General features: G+C 45.6%; 2 protein-coding genes across 10 annotated transcripts; one reads left to right on the plus strand and one right to left on the minus strand.

The window, feature by feature from the left end:
- The first annotated feature begins 5509 nt into the window (after positions 1–5509).
- Positions 5510–9867, plus strand: LOC122371778 (transmembrane protein 179-like). 8 transcript variants are annotated; one of them, XM_043348459.1, is made up of 7 exons: positions 5524–5642; positions 6011–6080; positions 6486–6605; positions 7241–7417; positions 7824–7952; positions 8282–8366; positions 8673–9867. In XM_043348459.1, exons 3-7 carry the CDS (start codon positions 6511–6513, stop codon positions 8868–8870), a joined length of 684 nt encoding a protein of 227 aa, XP_043204394.1. In that variant the 5' UTR covers positions 5524–5642; positions 6011–6080; positions 6486–6510; the 3' UTR covers positions 8871–9867. The 8 variants fall into 8 exon arrangements, with proteins under 8 accessions (XP_043204392.1, XP_043204394.1, XP_043204388.1 ...); XM_043348457.1 differs by lacking the exon at positions 6011–6080 and having other exon boundaries at positions 5510–5642; XM_043348453.1 differs by lacking the exon at positions 6011–6080 and having other exon boundaries at positions 5532–5566.
- Positions 9868–10377: 510 nt separating this feature from the next.
- Positions 10378–19247, minus strand: LOC122371780 (putative glycine-rich cell wall structural protein 1). 2 transcript variants are annotated; one of them, XM_043348461.1, is made up of 4 exons: positions 19171–19247; positions 12708–12845; positions 11830–12332; positions 10378–11018 (listed from the first exon to the last, which is right to left on the minus strand). In XM_043348461.1, the coding sequence occupies exon 4, from the start codon at positions 11011–11013 to the stop codon at positions 10474–10476; it is 540 nt and encodes a 179-aa protein (XP_043204396.1). In that variant the 5' UTR covers positions 11014–11018; positions 11830–12332; positions 12708–12845; positions 19171–19247; the 3' UTR covers positions 10378–10473. The 2 variants fall into 2 exon arrangements, with proteins under 2 accessions (XP_043204396.1, XP_043204395.1); XM_043348460.1 differs by lacking the exon at positions 19171–19247 and having other exon boundaries at positions 11830–12088; positions 12708–12840.
- Between the last annotated feature and the right edge of the window lie 664 nt (positions 19248–19911).

The raw sequence follows: 19911 nt of genomic DNA on the forward strand, positions 1-19911 counted from the left end.
GTGCGAAATTGGTTCAAGACATCAGATGACCTACACTACGTCTTAGCCCGTTCCGAATAACAGAGGCAGTCGAGCTCAGCTAACGTTAGACGCTCATCCAGCATCCTGCGGGAAACTAAATCGTGTGTTTATGGAGGTTTAAGAGTTGTGTTTACCAACACCGTTTAACGGTGGGTGTCCACAGTCCAGCCCAGAGCAGGGAAATGGTGATAAGAGATTGAGTTAGCCCTGAGGATGGGAAGGGAAATGTGTCCTTAGTCATAGATTTATAGTCCGGATCAGGGTATATTGAATTAGGGTCCGGATTCAGTTCCGTCGGACGGGACTCGGAACATCTCGTATAGGCTTGAAACTTGAACGCAAAACAGTCTTCGGGCTATTCGGTGCTTCTTTCTCTCCCAACCGTTTAAGTAGAAGTTAACCCGGCAGTTGCTGGGGTATTTCGCCACCCACCGTTTGCTGGGGGGGGGGGGGGCGTTAAACGCCCCCAGCCGATAACTCGAGAACCAATAGGCGCAGCGAAACGCACGAGGCGGCAAACGAAAGAACGCGACGAGACGCTTCAGATGAGTACTTAAAAGTTGAATTTTGAGGTCACAGGTCAGGTCAAGGTCAGGTCAAACACCTGAAATCGGGCTTTCAGTAGCATGGACTTCAGGACTTCGCCAAGGGCGCCTCTCGTCATAAACTCTGTCAAACGGTGCACAATCCATCATATAAGGCCTACAAGAGTGTCAGCTCCATGTAGGGGTCAGTCAAGCATAGGTCAGGGTCAAGGTCAGGTCAACCGGGCAGGCACATATTCCCGAAAATCAAAACTGATATTCGCAGCCTGTGACACATGTTTTATGGGTAATTTGGGGCGTAGAACACGATGGTGACATTCATTTTACCATATGTGTACGTGTTTGGCTAAAAAAGTTCAATTTAAGAAATGCATGCATCATGGTCGTGAAGTAGTCACGAGAAATTGCCAAGATTCACTTCAAGATTTTCGAAAATGCGGAACGATAATCAACAATCGAAGATAGCCATTTCATTGTTCATGGTATTGGCAGTCTAATGGCGTTTACGGCATGTCTGTATGTCTATTCTGTGATTTTATATGATTTTTGAACATATGCCGTTTTTGGTCGAAAACTCAGAAATCATGACGTCACTAAAACCTCGATATCTCAAAAATTTTCCGACCGATTTTTTTTGAAACTTTGTCACAATAAGCTTCAATCAATTCCCTACAGAAACCCAAAATTTAGCGCGCCTGCGGCGCGCCGTTTTTATGCTATGGCCCGGCGAAAAAAGTGGGGGCGTTTAACGCCCCCCCCCCCCCCCAGCAACTCGCGGGTTAACAAATGTCGCGTAGGTACCCCAAATTTGCACAACATGTTCTTGTCCACTCCCAAAAGTATCGAAAGTTGTTATTTTTGTCGTGTGAGCGTGCTATGCCACCGGTTGAGACAAATGATAGCTCAAACGAAAGAGAATGAACGGAAGTTTTGTATATTTTTTATACGCAGAGCACCACGTTGGTCAGGTGGTCACCGTCTTAACAAATGTCGCGTAGGTACCCCAAATTTGCACAACAGATTCTTGTCCACTTCCAAAGGTATCGAAGGTTGTTATTTTTGTCGTGTGAGCGTGCTATGCCACCGGTTGAGACAAATGATACCTCAAACGAAAGAGAATGAACGGAAGTATTGTATATTTTTTATACGCAGAGCACCACGTTGGTCAGGTGGTCACCGTCACCGCTGTGAGTCACACAAGGACGAGAGCAAGATAGCACGCTCTTCGGCGGCGCCAAGCTCTCCTGATTTGCCATATAGCATAGCCCATATATCAGTGTCGCTATGCCCGTTTCTTGTCAGCTTCAGAGTCGAATTCCCTGAAGCGGACCATGAAACAGCGTACCTATCATCATTCATCCCCGAGGGTGTGCTAGCAACAGAATGATTTACTTATCGGAAAAAGTAATCTGGGCTGCTTTCACGCATCCATTTCGAAAATAACGCTCAACTGCTCGAACGCGTTAGGAAAACAGCCCACTTTTCATTACTTTGATTCGTCGCAGTATTATGGGGCTTAGACAAATGTCAACCTGGTTCAAATTAAATGGATCATAAACTTAGAAGCATGTAGGTTATAAACGACCATGTGTTGCTTATTTTTATGCGTGCACGTGCGAGTAACATGTGACCGAAGTGGCTTCAAGACTTCTGGGACACCGGACACCCTACATTACCTAGTCGTGCAGCTAAATTGCGTATTGTACCACAGATGTTCTTGAAGAGGAAAAGAATTGTCCATCGCCGCGCGCCCTTGGTGTTTTTGCTTGGCTGATTGGAACAGCTGAATGGTGCTTCTCTCATCTCCAGAATTTGAGAATTAACCCGCGCCCCACTGGGGTCTGTGTATAACACGCCCTACTGGGGGGGGGGGGGGGGCTATTCATAGCCCCCCCTCCTAACTCCGAAACTACTGGGCCGATTGTCAAAATTCAAACGGCGTCTGATAGCCCCGGAAAAACTGTCGAGCGAAACCTAATTTCATTGACCTCGAGGTCACCGATGACGTCACAGGTCAGGTCAAAGTAAAAATTATTAGCATTTTGGCTTGTTCACATTTTGGGCTCTGGCCGCCGTCTTACAACTCAGATCATGCTCATTTTTGGTTTCCACACTCGTGAACAGATGCTCTAGATACCTTGAGGGTACCAAACTTGTACTTTGATTTTCAGGTCAGGGTCAGGTCATCACAGGTCACGGAAATATTATATCATGCGTCGGTCACGTGACACATGTTTTATGGTCAATTTAGGCCATAGATTTCGAATTTGATGTCGTCTGTGTCATTTGAGGTCATTTTGAGTCGAAGTTAGCTTAGGTCAGGTCACTTTCAGGTCAAAAAAGGTCAAATTTTGAAGTTAAAATTTTTCAACAAAAAAGGTGTCTATTGGATGCAGTTTGAGCTCAGGAACACGATGGTGCCATTTATATTGGTGTACGATGTCAAATATGTACTGAAAAATTGATTTGAAAAATTAATAATTGTGATTTTTTGCAATAATGCGTATAACTTGGCCATTTTTGAAGATATTTAGCTAAAACTTGCTAGAGTTAGTCATAATCATGCGTTCTGTCACATATGTTCCGGTTTTTTTTCGAAAAGTCAAAAACTTTTTGAAAAAAAATATAAAAATATAAATTTTGAATATTATTAGGGGAGAGTGGTGCAGGAGGCCCCCCCTTAAGCTCAGTTGCTATTTTTAGACAACTAATAATATTCAAGAGCTAACGTGTGCATGCGCTGTGAGCATGCATCATTTTCCCATACATATTTGCATTCAAAATGAATCTAGGGGGTACACAAACCGTAAACTTTAACATTTTGGAAAAAGTTGCAAAAGGGCCTCTTACACTATGGGTATGGTAAGACGCCCCCCCCCCCCCTCGGGCGTTTAACAAGGCAAGTCGACTTGTAAAAGACGTTTTGCGAACATAGCTGCAAGGCCTTTTATTTCGAAAAGCTAAGCAAATACGGTGTTATCGAAACCAATAACACTTCCAAAGCGCTCGAACAATGCGAAAACTAGCACAACCAAACGCTGATGACCAACGAAAATTGTACCTATTACCTCTAGAAAAAGAAACAGAAAAAAAGAAACAAAAACAAACTCCTTGAAAAAAGAATGCCACGCCTGCCGCAGGTGCAGGCGTTTTAGCATCGGGGGCGCTTTTTATCGGGGGGGGGGGGGGCGTTTTATAATCCTCGAAGGGAGGGCCTCTTAAAAAATGCAGTGTTTTAACGTCACAATATTTATGGTTTATGAGACATTTGCAGCGCACCAGAACATGGTCTATTCTGAAGCTAACATGTGACAATTTCGATGAGATAAGATTGCATTTGATAGTAATTGTTTTTTTCAGATATATAAGGGTGATAAAGATGCATATATCTAGCAAGTAAAGGGGCAAAAACAGAAACAGGCTTGCCAAAAGTCGCTGCGACGCACCTGATACCTCAGGTTTCGTGAGTTGTTGTTTCAAGAGGGCTTCTGCTTTACAAGAACATTAAAAAATAAATAACATTATTGGTTTGGTAAAAAAAGCGATGGGGCCTCTTACCGACCCTGGGCGTCTTACACGGATCTCCCCTATATTTAATTTTCGAAATTTTCAAAATTTTGAAAATCCGAGATAGCAGTTTGATAGCGCGGTCAATTCTGAGTCCTTTCATGCAAAGAAATTGGATCTAGCTTAAAAACTGAGCTCTTGGGAGCGATTGGCGTGGTTCAATGTTTTGCGTCGAATTCGGACGAACATGACGTCACTCTGACGTCATTTCCGGCCGACCTATGGTAGCTACGAAGTTCAAATTTTGACACAAGGTGTCAAATTGATGCAGCCAAAGGTACTGAAAGTTTGGCGTCGATCCGTCAATTGGTTTTGAAGTTATTGCGGAAAAACGGGAGGGGGGGCTATAAATAGCCCCCCCCAGTGGGGCGCGGGTTAACACACTCCTGGAATTACCATATGTCATGGTTGGGGTGCTACTCGTGTGCAGGGGTCGTTTTCAAATCTCGGGAACGGCTGGCCGATTGTGCTAAACTTTTGTACCTACACCATTAGGCAAGAAGGATCAAGGATGTCGTGCAAAAATTTGGTAAGGTCCAGTTTGGACGTTCGCACGTGGAGGGTGCCGCTTTCCACATCTCAAGAACGGCTAGATGGGCCGGTTGCTCTCACTTTTGGCGCACCAGACCGGTTAGTGAGTTGCCGTGCATACTGCATACAGCATAGGTCAGCCTTTGGAAGAAGTCCCTCAAACATTTGTAAGTGCAGGTAAGTGGAATTGCTTTTCGCGTTCGTTTATCGCCGCGTATAAAGGCGTCTTATGCAGTAGCGGCGGAACACCTTCAACTAAGGGGGGCACTGCCGACTTTTGGTCCCATTCTTTCCATGCAACGCCCATAGGGCTAATGTTTAAATGCCAAAATCAAAAGGGGCACGGTGCCCCGGTGCCCTCCCCGTTCCGCCGCCTATGGTCTTATGTACTTATTGGTAAATATCTACCGTATACGACGCGATGCTTGGCAAGTGATGAGCATATTTTTATAAAGCCAAGGGAAAAACTTTTCTTTTTCTTAGCTTTTTTATGGGTTCATCAGCATGAGGCTTCGGTTTCTATCGAATAGATTTATCAGTTATCTATCATAATATACCTCAAAGCCGTGTTATTATTACGATTATTACTACATGCTGAATGATTGCATTTTCTTAGCATATAAAAGTAAACTTCATTTAGCAGGTGAAATGGTAGCAATGCTACCAAATTACAAAGGGAGACAGCTCTGGTGCAGTTGCTACATCTTAAATAAGCTGTTCAGGAACTAATGATACCTGCTAGTTTCCATGGTGATTTCTCCAATAAACGTTTTCTGACGTCCGAATCAGCATGAGAGAAACTGATTATCCTGCTAGTTATCTATTACTGAACAGGTTCTTGTAGTAGTTGCTTTATTTTCTACACTGTATTTTCCTATGTGTTTCCCAGTTCTCTATATACCGTGATGTTTCCTATCTAATTTACACTCGGTATTGTGTACTTGTAATGTGCGGAGTAAACTGCCTGTAATAGTCCTGGTAATATAAATATCATTCATTCTGTTGCTATCATTTATCTAACCCCTCAATGCATCAAAAAGCATCACAAGACTAATGCATGCTTGAGTTGAGGTTCCCTGGAGGCTGGAACAACGTGCTGGATGCTTTTCTTTATTCCTTTTGCTTTCAATTTATTCAAATAGGTCAATCTTAATTTTCTGTTCTGATAAAATAATGCAGCAACATGTAGTCAATTTAAGTCACCCACTTATATGCCTTGCCCTTAAGAATGGTCATTGCATTTAGTGTTTTTTTTTCTGAAATGAAGTGAAAGGAAAAAGGGCGTACTGTGTTCTCTAAGTGTTATTATATATTACAACAGTTCAGCAAGGTTTTCAAATTTGCAGGCTGTTGCTGAGAAAACAGTGTGCATGCTTATGCCTGATGTTTTAACATCAACTTTGATAGCATTTGAGGGTAAGAGGTTGCAGTTAACTGGCAGGAAATGCTAGATAAGTGTTTTTGTGATACTATTAAGCTTTGTATAATCAGAAATGAAATGCTTGGGGGTGTTGGTGTCTCCAACCTCCCTGTTTTTCATAACCATTTTCTACTATTTTGATAAAGTACCTACTTTCCAACGTCTTGGAAAATGCCAGCTGTATTTTTTATCCTGAAACAATGAAATAGGTACCCAAATTTCAGCATGATCCCAGTATATTGTCTGCCTGTCAGATGTATGTTCCTGCTATACTTATGAAAAAACTTGCTAAATATTATTGGCAGGCATGATGCCTACTGTCCATTGCCAGTTGCCACCTGCCAGCAGGCAGCATCTGTCAGTGATATGAGCTATGCTGTGACACCCCTGTTGTGTTCCAGACAGAGCCCCCAGACACCAGTCACCATGGTGCTGGCCGTGCAGCTGACCGGCTATCTGGTGTCAGTGTGTCTCAGCTTTGTGGTGCTGGTGCCTATGCTACTCAACTTCAAGGACTTTAGGTGAACTTTGCTGACTGTGCTTTAAATCCATTTTTATTTGGTTGCTCTGCATCTGCTGACCACATTCTGCATTGTTTCATATGGTGGCATTACATTTTAAAAACTTTTTCACCAACATGTCTCTTCCAAACCTACCATGTTCAGTGTCCCAAAATCATATTTTTGCTTGGGTGTCAGAGGGGAAAATTGCTGACCAAAAAAGGATGAGAGTGAAAAATGGTCGGTCAGGTAAGGCCCAAAAACAGTGGGAAAATGATCAAAAACATTAATATATCTACAATTGTGACAGATGCAAAACAACCATTCATGCAATTGCTCCTTCTCGGTGGAATTGGGAGTGGAAAATTGGGCTTGAAAACTGGGGGTGAGAGTGGAAAATGATCTTCATTTGGATGTCGTTTCCCACCCACATCTACAGATTTTGGAACACTGACCATGTTTTCAATTTCTTATAAAGCTATCAATTGTCAGATTGCAGAGCAAACTTTGCTTAGTTGTCATTAGTGCATTGACTGCTTTTCTGTTGCAACCTTTATATTCGAGCCTCTTTTATCTTAACAGTCCTTACTGGTGAAAATGATATCAATGACATGACCTACCAATGACCAATTGCTCCCTGTCTTTGTCCCCATCAGATACAAATGTCTGCTGTTCACTGCCGGTGACTTCCGCGAGCAGGATGGCCAGTTTGTGCCGCAGTGGGCGTCCAACATCTACTGCTACTACGTCATCTTCATGTCGGCCACGCTGACGCTCATCTGCGTGCTGCAGGCCGTGCGCACCATGCTGTTCCTCCGCCACGACACGGACACGTGAGTGGGGCGGGTCGGAGTCGGCGTACGATAGGTACGGCTCTGTGACTGCCTGTGGAGTAGAGCTGGTGGGATGATGGTCTCATACCAAATATTCCAAAATCGTGTTCAGTGTAATCTGATGTGACTGGCGGCTGCCGAGGAATTCGAGTGCAGCTTCGTTTCCCGAATGATCGAAATCCAGCGTGCTTTTAACCAGTGCTTAGGTACTAAAGATGACTTCGACACTGAAACTACCATGCTTTGGATGTGTAACATGATAAAGCAGGCAGCAGTTATTATAGACATGATGAATGTTTAAATGTTCCCTCATTGACTCTGATAGCTTTACGTGTACAGCGTGTTTTGCGTACTGACCTTCAATTCAGTCGCGCAGTAAGCTAACGTCTCTCCACGCTCCCCTCAGGTCATTCTCGGGGGCGTTTGTTGAGATGATAGTGTGCATTTTCACGACGCTCGCCTCCCTGGTGGCTGCCCTGTTCGTCACACTGGGCTACGAGGTGTGGTGCGACAACATCACGAAACGATTCGCCACGTGAGTTAGTGGTAGCGGGTGTCCCCGGGCTAGCCCGTGAGTGTGGCTGGGTGGGTGAGAGGGAATGGGGAATACAATGGCTGGAGGGCAGGCTGGCTTACAGATGAGTGGTTGGAGAGATGCTGAAAGGATGCTATCAAACGTCTGTTGAATATTGTTGTTTATTATTGCATGCTCTCTCCCGCCAGTTCGCAGCTGTGTGGCGCCGTTTTTCGTGTCTGTCATTCTGTCATTAGTCCAGTGGCATGGTGTCACGCCTTGTGTACGTGACGCCGCGCTGTCACGCCTTTCATACTGCCGTGTGACGCCGTGCCGTCTATCGCCGCCAGGTGTTCTGATGCCACCCAGAATCAGATAGACGTGGCCGATAACATCGACACGGCCAACTTCTACCTGGAGATCGGCATGGCACAGGTCAGTGATTCGAATGAACAGCTGATGAATGCTATAGCTCGGTCCACAGGGATATTGAGATGTTACTAACCGATTACCAAAGCATACCAATCATTCAAAGGTTGTGCTAACAATAAACCGTTCTCAACTGTCATAGTTGACACCGTCCTGATCTGCCGAAGTTGACGGGACGGGGTAAATTATACAGTAGCTGCTTCTGTTATAAACGAAACGAGATGAATTTCGCTTTGTTGGCGGTAATGGTGGACTGCTGCAGCTCTCCCCTGCTAACGTTCCCTTCCGTCCGTTCCCTGTCCGCGTCCCCAGTTCGGCGCCTGGTGCCTCTGGTCGGCATCGGTGGGACTCTGCGTATGCGCCGTCCTCAAGATGTGCAAGTTCCATCAGGACGAGAACATCCGACTGAGCATGGCTCACGAGCGTGAGCGACAGCGGATCATCCGCGGCGGGCGCACCACCTCCCGGTACGGGCCCATGGTCGAGACGGCCGACGCTGGTGACGCCTAGCGGCGCCGCGGCGAACTACCGGTGGTCGGACCGAGAACAAACGGTGGGTGGCGCTGCGGTGGTCGGCCGTCCCGCTTTGAGCCGTGAGTGCCATGTCAGCACGATGTGAAGTGTTCTTTCCGAAAGTATTTACGATACGTTCAACTACGGGCTGGCTCGTTTCGCTACGTTCTCAAACCAGTTCAGCTGCTGCGTTGTCTGGGGAAACCGTTTAGCAACATTTGAAGAACCGGCGTTCTGGCTGACTTATTTGAAATTTCAGTTCATTTCAGCGTAGTGTAGAGTTCGTAGCCGCAACGGGGCTGGGCGTTCTCTCAGAGTCGGTACCTGAGCGCCCTGTCGTGTACTGTGCCGATGTCGCCGGCCTCATCTCGCTTCCGTGCGTCTCCTCGTCTCTCCTTGTGGGCCGTGTCTGCACTGTAGTAGTGTCGGCTCGTGTTTTCCCTGCGGTCAGACCGTCTCTAGGTGTCCGCCGGTCCCCAGTGGCGCCTTTCCTGTGTTCGGACGGCCGATCGAAGACCGGGCTGGCTCGCTTCTGTTGTGGTCAGTGCGGTATATCGACCAGGGACTATCGGGACGGCGGTGGGGTGTTTTGTACGTTTGCTGCGAATTATGAGTAGGTGCAGTCAAGCCCAAGGCTTCACGATATTGGGTACAGTGTAGCAAATTGTTTAACAATGTTTGTCTGCCTGTGCGTCGATGCACTGCGCAGCTGTTGCATGCATATATTGTATATTGTAATGTATATTTCGCCAGTCTGATCTTGGCGACGCGTGTCAATAGTATGGCTATATAGTAGCAATAGGTCCATTATTTATTAATACGGGAATGGCACCTCCATCCATAGGCTGTTGATGACACCGTTTGTGTGTGTGGTTTGTCGGTAAATGGTGGAATTTCACCAATCGCCGATAATCATTTTCTTCGGCTAGGCTATGTAATGTATAACGCCATTCGTGCAAAGAGTCCATAACATACAATATAACTTATGTGTAAATCTTTCTTTTGGATATTTATTTAACTTGTTTCATGCTCAAAATATAGGCTTAAGTAACTATCGAGCAGAATGCGATAAATTCATCGAATGCGACAGTGGCCCATGCCGATTATTATTTGATGAATAATGATCAGTGTGGGAGCTTCCGCTCTCCTAAAATGTGGACAACATGTCAAATGATACTTCCTTAGAATAATCAAGAATTATGCATATGCCATAAAGACGTTACTCACCTATGAACTAACAAGCGAAAGTGATGCTCATGCCAGTGGCGTCGCGCCCGCTTCATGAGGCGGCGCCTGATCGGTCATATTCTAAGCTTCAAATAGCGCATAAGCGGCATTGTTAAATATCCTCTGAGTTGAACGTGAGCGGCCCTATATACAAGCATAAACAGTTCGTGGGCATTGAAAAACGACCGTTCTTTCTCGCTTTTGACTTCCAACGATGTTGTGCTTCCGGCACCGCTTACCACATACCGTTAGCCTTGGCTTGATTGGACTAATGAGCTAAAGTGACGTGATTATTTATTTGTCCTTAGCTGGAAATTGGTGCGGATGAAAGTAATTATCACAAAGCAATAGTTCGTGCCCGTCAGCTGCGTATTTAGTCGCAGCCTCCGCCTCCGCCGCCGCTGTCGCAGCCACCTCCGCCGCCGCCGCCGCCACTGTCGCATCCACCGCCCCAGCTACTGCCCCCGCCACTGTCGCAGCCGCCTCCCCAGCTGCTGCCTCCGCCGCCACCGCCGCCGCCGCTGTCACAACCACCTCCGCCCCAGCTGCTGCCCCCGCCGCTGTCACATCCGCCGCCGTCGTCTCCGCCGCCGCCGCTGCCGCCGCCGCCGCCGTCGTCTCCGCCGCCGCTGCCGCTCCAGCCGCTGTCGTTGCCGCCACTGGCGAACATGTATTGGTTATTTCCGTAGTTGGTCTGGTGGCTCCTGGACACTCCGCCGCCGCCGCTGCCGGACGTGCCGCAGCACCAACTGCAGCAGTCGTCCTCCGCCGGGGGCGGCGGCGGGGCCACCTGTCCGGGACCGTAGTGTTTGAGTTTGACACCCTCCTCGGTGGTCTGACCGGCCAGGGCGGTCGGCTGGTCGCTCACCACGGCAGGCTGACCGGTCCCGTCGCCTCCGTTCGTCGCCGACATCGCGCCTGAGTGCAGAGAAATGTCGCAGCTCAGTGTGGAGGAATATCACGTTTGATGCAAGAATTCGTCACCGACAGCGATATTAGGGTTGGCGGGTATGTGAGAAGCAAATGTGCGCAACACGCCAGTCACCATTCAGTCGCTGTTACACGTCATCCGATAACTGTGGCCTGTGTTGAATCGGAAATGACTAAGTCGGGACGTTCGACGTAGCGCATGAACGGGCGTGCAGTGCGGTTTTGTACCCAGCCCAAAAGAATGGTTACTGCGTATTCCTATTTAATTCACCAGTATGTTGACTAAACGATGAATCTTTAGAGGGTACTGTACTCCGTGTTATTCGAGAGTGTTACGATGCTCAAACGTGAATCAGAGCTACTCGATATTTGTTCATTCAAGTATCTGCATCTTGTATAAACAAGTTACGCCCCGAATGACTTGAATGACTACATAACTCGAAATCAGAGAAGCACTAAAACGCTACAAAACTAAGCAGCCTTCGGTGATTTTTAATTACATGTGACATGCAATGTCCAATAATAATCGTCAGCAAGGAAACACATGAAATCCTAGGACCGCCCGCGCCATGCCACTTTACAATGACGCATTATGACGTCTATGGGGGTAAGGGATAGGTCACGTGAGGGGTACATCTCAGATGGACCCACGACAGTGTCGCTGGGCTAGTATGGAGTTTGGACGTTCGCTCATGACAACGCAATTACACCTATATATGACGCATTTCACATCACACCCACACTGCATTCCCGGCACCATCACAGTCTATCCCCGATTACGTCCACCCCGTTCGCTGACCTCTTTACGTGCAGTGCCGATGTGTCGAAGACGGGCGGTCTCCCTGGTTCAGCTCCTCGCTGGCGGGCGGCTCCCACCAGCCGCCGCTCCGCGCTGCGCTGGTTGCACCGCCGACTGCGCACTGCACTGCTCCCGCCCGCACCGTCCTCCCAGACCGACGGGATGGCCCGTACGCCGTACGGAGCGGTCTGGGCCGGCCCGCAGCCCGCCCCGCGCCGCCCGGCCTTGGTCGCGGATTACGTCATCGTTTAGAGATGCGCTGGCGGCCGACGCAAAAAGTGGTATGGCGTCGGCGATCGCACTCGCTTCACGTCACTCATCAGCCGCCGTCCCCAGAAGGGTGGCAATGCCTCTGACGTAGTGTTCAGAGAAGCAAGCGACAGATGCGGAGTGCCTCCCGTAGGTGTGCGTTATGAGAAAGTTAGGAAGATGATGCCGCCCATGGACGCACTATATTCACAAAATCACAATTGTCACCGATGCAGTACCACCACCACCACGTTCTGTCCGAAGGAAATCAAACGGTGCATTATTGGGTGCCTGCATAGAGGTTTCCGAGCACATCGATTTACAAATTACAGGGTTCATTCAGTACTGAGAGAGGCCGATCTTATGATTAAAGGCACTAATGCAGCATCTGATCCACCGGGAGCGCCTAACACATCTCACGATGGGATTGACATTCGGCGCCCACATGTACTCGTATGGTGCATGCAGTTTGGGGAGGCATGAAGGTTACCTTCATACGAGTTAGCATCGTTTGCGTGCCATTATTCCGTATGTCTAACAAACCTAAGCAAGGCCCTATATAAACCTAAGAAAATGAAGGGATTTGAAGCGCAACCGTCGTTTATGCACTTGCCCACGGTGTCACTTGCCTTTATATTGCCGCAAATAGTGTATTGCAAAATAACATTCAAGAAAGGATGCTGCAATGTGATGTATAATTTATTCAATAACAGGAATTAAAGCAAGTGACAAAATACGTTCAAAGTTCTTGTAAGATAAATTTCATCCTGAAACACAAAAATGACAAGTCAGAGTAACTAAACCCTTCACAAGGACCAACATGTTATATGTTTAAAGCAGACACATTTTGATAAAATCAGCAACGCAATAGTAGGAAATAAAATAAATTCTCACTTCATTGCAGCCAAGATTATAAATATCAGTCAAATAATGACACGATTTGTGTGCAAGCCCGACAATAAAATTTGAAATGTTTAACTCTCGTGCCTAAGCAGGAGAGTGACCGTTGCTTAGAATATAGGCTCTCGCAATAATACATGTAATTGCATACACTCCCCCCGCGAAAGACAGCTGGTCACTTTGCATCCGCTGCTCGGAGGGGTGGTCATTCTTCGTTGCCCTCGTTTCTCGTGTCGTCGGCTTCTTGCAAAAGCACCAGTCGATGCACGGACCGTTTTACGATAACGTCCGGGCTACCGTAATACTGTGACGATTTGCCCGTTTGCACCTTATATCGTATAGTCACGTCCCTGACCTTTCCGTCGCTATTTGCTTCGGTGTCCATTACTTCGGCTAACTTCCATTGTCCTCGAAGAGCGTTCGTGTCTTGTACTAGCACTATATCGCCAGGTCTTAAATTCCGTTCCTTCACATGCCATTTCTGTCTAACAACTAATGTGAAAAAGTAATCGCTCTGCCACTTCTTCCAAAACGAAGTTACTGCTCTCTGTATCGCTGTCATTCTCTGATTAAAACTGCCTGTTTGCTGCCATGGACCTTGGGGAACAGCAATGCCTGTTCTTCCCAAAATGAGATCATTTGGGCACAAGTACGTGCCTAGCTTTGGATCTGCTCCCGGCTTATGCCCTATGGGTCTTTCATTCAACAAATTTGCAGCTTCAAACAGCACTGTTTGTAGTTCTCCTACAGTGAAAATCGTATCTCCAACAGCCAGAACCAAAGCCTTTTTCACGAGCCTGATCAGCGACTCGCTGCAGCCGTTTTGCCATGGTGCATCGGCTGATGTGTTGAAAGTCCATTCAAGGCCTTTGTGGACACCATATTGCGCAATATCAGGCCAGCTGAGGTTACTTGCAACATCTCTGAGTTCTCTGTTTGCTGCCATTAACTGAGAACCCTTGTCTGAATGAATGGACGCCGGGTATCCTCGAATAGTCACAAATCTACGGAAAGTCACCAAAAAATCCTTTGTAGCGTAGCCATCTACGACATCCAAATATACTGCTCTACTTGCCAAACAGTTAAATATGACTCCATACGCCTTCGCTGTGCTTCGTTTTTTGATCGTATCTCTGATAACAAATGGTCCAAACAGATCCAGGGCTGTATGGTAGAACGGTGGAGAAGGATGCAATCTTTCCGGTTTCACTTCTCCCATCAGTTGAGTCTGTAGCTTCTTTTCGAATTTCCGGCAAATCACACACTTTGCTTTCACCTGCTTGATGAGCTTGCGTGCTCCTGGAACCCAAAATTTGCTTTGAACCTTCGCGAATGTAGCATCAACTCCGGCATGATCCAGGCAGTGCACGTGTCTTATATAAAGATGCGTAAATCTGTGATTGGACGGCAGCAATATGAATTGATCTTGGTTCCAATTTTCTTTTAACCACTTCGATATCCTTTGTCCCACGACGATTACTCCGAAGCTGTTCATACTTGGGCCTAGTCTGTTGAACCGCATTTGCCAATCACTCTGTAGAAACGTGCTTTGTGCATCTTTGATCCATATAATCTCTGCCTCTGACAAGGTGTTCACTGTCGGCAACTTCCCCATAACTCGCAGTGACCTTTCTGTTAGTAGGCCTAAAATGCGCGCGGTAACGCGGAGTAATTTGGTGAAGTTGTTGAATTTGTCCAGATTAATGACCTTTGCAATTTTGCAGTGCTCCCTTATTGGCTCTATGCTTGCTATATGGATTCCTATTCTGTCTGGTAGTTCTTGGTCTTTCACTGACTGAGAAATGGGCCATTCGTGAATTGGCTGTTGAAGAAAATGCGGTCCTTGTTGCCATATAGATGCAGGTCCGAGTTCGTTCGGATGCCGTGGCCTTGTCACCATATCTGCGGGATTCTCTTCAGATGACGTCCACCACCATTCTCTTGGATCCGACTTATTTTGTATCTCGGCAATCTTCGTTGCAACAAAAGTGCCGAAGCCGTATGATTCCTTTTGGATTTGGGCTTGAACAATGGTAGAGTCAACTATGTGTATTACTTTGTCGAACTTATAGTCCATTTCGTTCTGGATACTTTCTCGCAATCGACATCCCAATAATGCTCCACATAACTCTAGGCGAGGAATACTAAGTTGCCTTGTTGGAGCTATTCTGTTCTTAGCTGCAATAAGCCGCGCTTGGTAATTTCCTGTCCCTAGCAGCCACTGTGCATAGGCGCAAGCCCCATAAGCGTGCATGCTTGCATCTGAGAATATGACCAGTGTTGGATCGCCAATCGATTCTATCGGTTTCACACACCTGGCGAAAGAGACACTGTGAAGCATCATCAAATGTTCAAAAAAGGATCTCCATTCCGCTCGATTTTCCTCAGGCAAAGGGTCGTCCCATCCAAGTTCCTCAACAAGTGGTTTGGAGACAAGTTTCCGGAGAAGCAGTTTTGCATTTAGTGTCACTGGCGCGATGAGACCCAAAGGGTCATAGATACGCGCCGTCTGACTTAGGAGCATTCTTCGGGTTACTATGAGAGGAAAAACGGACTCTATGTTTGCCTCCGTCATGTCAGGACCGGTCGCAACATTTTTGTATTTCGGAGAAAAATTAATCTGAACGTTAAATAGGAACTCATCGCTTCTTGGTGACCAACAAACACCGAGAATCTTCTCCATATCAGCGCTCACGAGTCTTAATTTTGATTGCAGTTCGATAGTGTGTTCTCCAGATATTATCCAATGTTTTATTTTGAAACCACCTTGGTCTAAAATATACTGAACGCTATCTGCTAAAACAACGGCGTCCTCAACGAAAGGTACAGACTGGATCAAATCATCGACGTAACTGTTTCTTGTTATCATTTTTACCGCTGCTTCGTGGCTGTCTTGATTCATCTCCGCAATAGTTCTTAGGGCCACCATAGAAATGGCGCCGCTAGGACGATCACCAAAAGCGACCGCCAGCAAAACATAATGAGAAGGATCTTTTCTGGTGTCCAGGTCACGCCATAAGAATCGATGGACGTGCTGATCCATTTCGGACAGTTGTATAGTATTGAACATCTTGCTTATATCTGCCACCAATCCCACTTTCTCTTGACGAAATCGGAGCAAGATACCAAAAAGGTTGTTAATAACATCAGGACCTTTAGCCCAATAATCATTTAGTACATGACCCATAAACGATGCTGAAGAGTTAAATACAATTCGCAGTGGAGTAGAGGATGAAGTTGGCTTTATAATTTCATGATGCTGAATATAATGCACTGGTCCCTCGTATTTGTCCATCTCTTCCCTAGTTAATTTTCTTGCTATTCCTCTTTTTACCATATCTTGCATTTGCTCATTGTATGCCTCGGCGTGTTGTTTTCCCATTTTCATTAGTCGTCGTTCCGTGTATTTCAATTTTGCCTGAGCAGCTGCTATGTTATTGGGAAGATCTGCTGGATTCCTTATCCACGGGTAATGAGCTGTAAATTTCTTTAGTTCTGGATCGAATGTAAGGCCTTGCTTGATCTGTGCCAATTCCCTTTCTTCTTGCAAATTGTAATTGCCATTTCCATGAGCACATTTTCCACATTTGCATCCCCCACATTTCGGCGTACAGCTTGTCCCAAGGTTGTCTACGGTGAAATACTCATCTAGTTTCCTTTTTAAATCTGTTACAGTGTCCGCAGATATAGCATTGATGTTGTACATGGTCGTTCCACTGGAGATTTTAACTTGTTTTATACTGCCAGTTCCATGGTCGTGAGTGCCATGGTATCCGCGAATGCAGTATCCGAACTGGTTTTTCATAAGTTGGAGATTTCCTATAGTCTCAATTACCTGTGGCAGTATTGCGCAACAGTCAATGCCAATCAGCATATCCACTGCACCATAAGGTCTGACAATATCTTCGATGCTGACCTGGGAGAACAGCGGCGCATAACATGACATATTGACGTGCTTTAAACCAGATGTGATTTCCTCGATTCCGTACGCAAATATTTCCCATAACTTCCCACGAGCATCAGTTAACGGAACGCGATACCTTTTACTTCTGATGGTTTCGTTCTGATTGCCAACCTTTGTTATCGTTAAATCAATGGAAGTTCCTTTGAGGTTGGCTGTAGCCGCAGCTTTATGAGTGATAAGTGATATATTGGCTCCCGAATCCCATAGGACCGATAACCTTTTGTCATTGCAGGATACCTCACTGACAGCCAGCAAAGCCTCTTGTGTTGCGTTACATGCGTAGATTCCTGGATTGCTTGAGCTAGCAGGCACAGTGCGTTCCAAATGAAGACAAGGGTGGTGCCGTTTCCCGCAAACTTGTCCGGATGACTTCAGTTTGTCGCATTGATTCGCGATACAACAGGAAGCTGCAATGTGTCCTGGTTGCAAGCAGTTAAAACATGCTCCTTGTTGACGCAAGATCCGCAGTTTCTCCTCATGAATCAAATTTAGAAAGGCGTTACATTTGTAAATCGAGTGCGAATCGGTTTTATGATACCAGCAATTGATATTCATATCACTTATTTTCGTTCGCTCCTTATCTTTGTTGCGCTGTTCAGTTTTCAACAACCCGCCCATGCGATCAGCAATGTTCTGAACATAATTATAAACTTGCGTCACGTCCATTTGGGCCTCATCGCTGGTGAAAATATGATTGTTATTGTCCCTTTGTATGCTATCAGAAATCTTGCTAGCCTGATTAATTTTCCTTGGATACGATTGGCCTCGAATATCACTATCCATATACTCAATTACCCGTTTTTCTTGCAATAAATAAGACAAAAGATTTTGAAATGTAGAGCCTTCCGTAGCGTCCAATTTTTCTCGTTTATCTAGTTTTGTCACCCATTCTCGTTTTTGCGTTCTCGGCATTAGTCTTTCAATCATAGTTACCATTGTCGTCGTGTCCATTTCTTGTGAGAGTCCTAATCTGTTAAGTTCCAACCAACTTCGTTCAATAACGTCGACCATATGTATAAAACTGATATTGTCCCCTTCTGATACCGGCTTCAGTCTCTTTATGTCGAATAAAATAGCGTCAACGACCTTTCTTGGCTCACCAAATTTGGCATCTAACCTATTAAACATCTCATCGTAATTATTTTCTACGCCTCCGATAACTTGTAACGCTTCGCCGGATAAACATTGCCGTAATGCGAAAGGGTCTTTCCCGTATTGCCTAACGATCAGTCTTTGAAAATCTTGCTTGAAACTTGAGTACTGACGAAGGTTTCCAGAAAATTGTGGAGTGTCTAGCGGCCTCACTCGCAGTTCTGATTGTGCTTGATTTTCCTTTGCTGCTCTCAATGCAAATTCAGCTCTTATTTTATCCATTTCGCGTTCAATTTCCATCATGTAGTTGTCACATTCTTCCAACATTTTCGATATCAAATGGTGTGGACCAGTTTCGTTGATTGCTGAGTTAACGAGCTCATTGCATCGTTCAATATGGCCGAATGCGTCTTTAACATCAACATATTTTTCTTGTATCGCTAAGAAAGGTCGATCACCTTCAATCATTTCAAAGAAACCTATAGTTTTTCTAGTAAACTTCCTTTTCGCATTTGTTCGAGCTTGTTTCGCAGTTCGTATTTCGTTCGTTCCATCTTGTGTATCGTGTTCTTGGTACTTGCTCATGATCGAAAGTAAATGATTATTATGACAGCAATATAAAGTGTTCAAACTGAGTTAACAGCTGCTCAACTAACTAAAATCAATTCAAATTCAAGATCAAGATCAACAAAGGTAACGTTATTTGTATGCTCTGAAGATGAAATGTAATGCAAAATAACATTCAAGAAAGGATGCTGCAATGTGATGTATAATTTATTCAATAACAGGAATTAAAGCAAGTGACAAAATACGTTCAAAGTTCTTGTAAGATAAATTTCATCCTGAAACACAAAAATGACAAGTCAGAGTAACTAAACCCTTCACAAGGACCAACATGTTATATGTTTAAAGCAGACACATTTTGATAAAATCAGCAACGCAATAGTAGGAAATAAAATAAATTCTCACTTCATTGCAGCCAAGATTATAAATATCAGTCAAATAATGACACGATTTGTGTGCAAGCCCGACAATAAAATTTGAAATGTTTAACTCTCGTGCCTAAGCAGGAGAGTGACCGTTGCTTAGAATATAGGCTCTCGCAATAATACATGTAATTGCATACAAATAGGTACCTAGGTATGTCCGTGAATATTTCTTTTTCTCACGGCTTCCGCTTTTCACACAAATTTTCTCTGAATGATCAGGCCCATGTCGTCCCCTATCTCCCTGTGTGTCCAAGTGCACAGATGACGTCACACGAAGGGGCGGAGTCGGCGGCGGAGCCTAGCGCAACGGCCGCCATATTTGAATTTGTTTTATAAGAATGTAATCTATATTTTGGCTTTCAGTCAATTGTTATCGATAGTTTTATGAACGGTTAGCTGTAATATAAGTGATTTTTAAAGAAAAAACACATATTCTGCTTGCAATTTCGACTTGAGTCCGACCCGCGCCTAGATTCGAGCGCGCGACCTTTGGATCACGGTGCAAGCATCCTAACCACTACACTACCGCGGCGGCGCAGCGGCCGGCGGAAGGGAGGCTGCGGAGGCATGGGGGCTTTTGTACGCATTTTCGGAAAAACTAATGGGTTTAGTGAAAAACTGCTCTTAGATAATTCAAAGAAAAATGTCTCGTCTTTCCGATGATGCACTTAGTTTTATGCTAGCTCCAACAGAGTTTGTTCTACAGCGCTTCAAAAATCGCCCATTTACATGGGACTCAAACGGGGCTTCAAGACTTGCCCCCAGATGACGTCACAAGCTGACGTCACGATCAGGTAGAATCGCCGGACGACCCTACCTGGTATATAGGGCCTTGTGAATGATACATTTCTATGATCAAAAGGCGTATATAAAGTGAAACCCCAGGGT

Source organism: Amphibalanus amphitrite, unplaced genomic scaffold (assembly GCF_019059575.1).
Source record: "Amphibalanus amphitrite isolate SeventyFive unplaced genomic scaffold, NRLGWU_Aamphi_draft 001278F_arrow, whole genome shotgun sequence".
NCBI lineage: Eukaryota > Metazoa > Arthropoda > Thecostraca > Balanomorpha > Balanidae > Amphibalanus > Amphibalanus amphitrite.

Coding starts and splice junctions, on each gene's coding strand:
- LOC122371778 (XM_043348452.1), top strand. CDS start 6,451: ATGAGCTATGCTGTGACACCCCTGTTGTGTTCCAGACAGAGCCCCCAG. Junction 6,606..7,240: donor CTCAACTTCAAGGACTTTAG/GTGAACTTTGCT, acceptor TGTCCCCATCAG/ATACAAATGTCTGCTGTTCA. Junction 7,953..8,281: donor ATCACGAAACGATTCGCCAC/GTGAGTTAGTGG, acceptor TATCGCCGCCAG/GTGTTCTGATGCCACCCAGA.
- LOC122371780 (XM_043348461.1), bottom strand. CDS start 11,013: ATGTCGGCGACGAACGGAGGCGACGGGACCGGTCAGCCTGCCGTGGTG.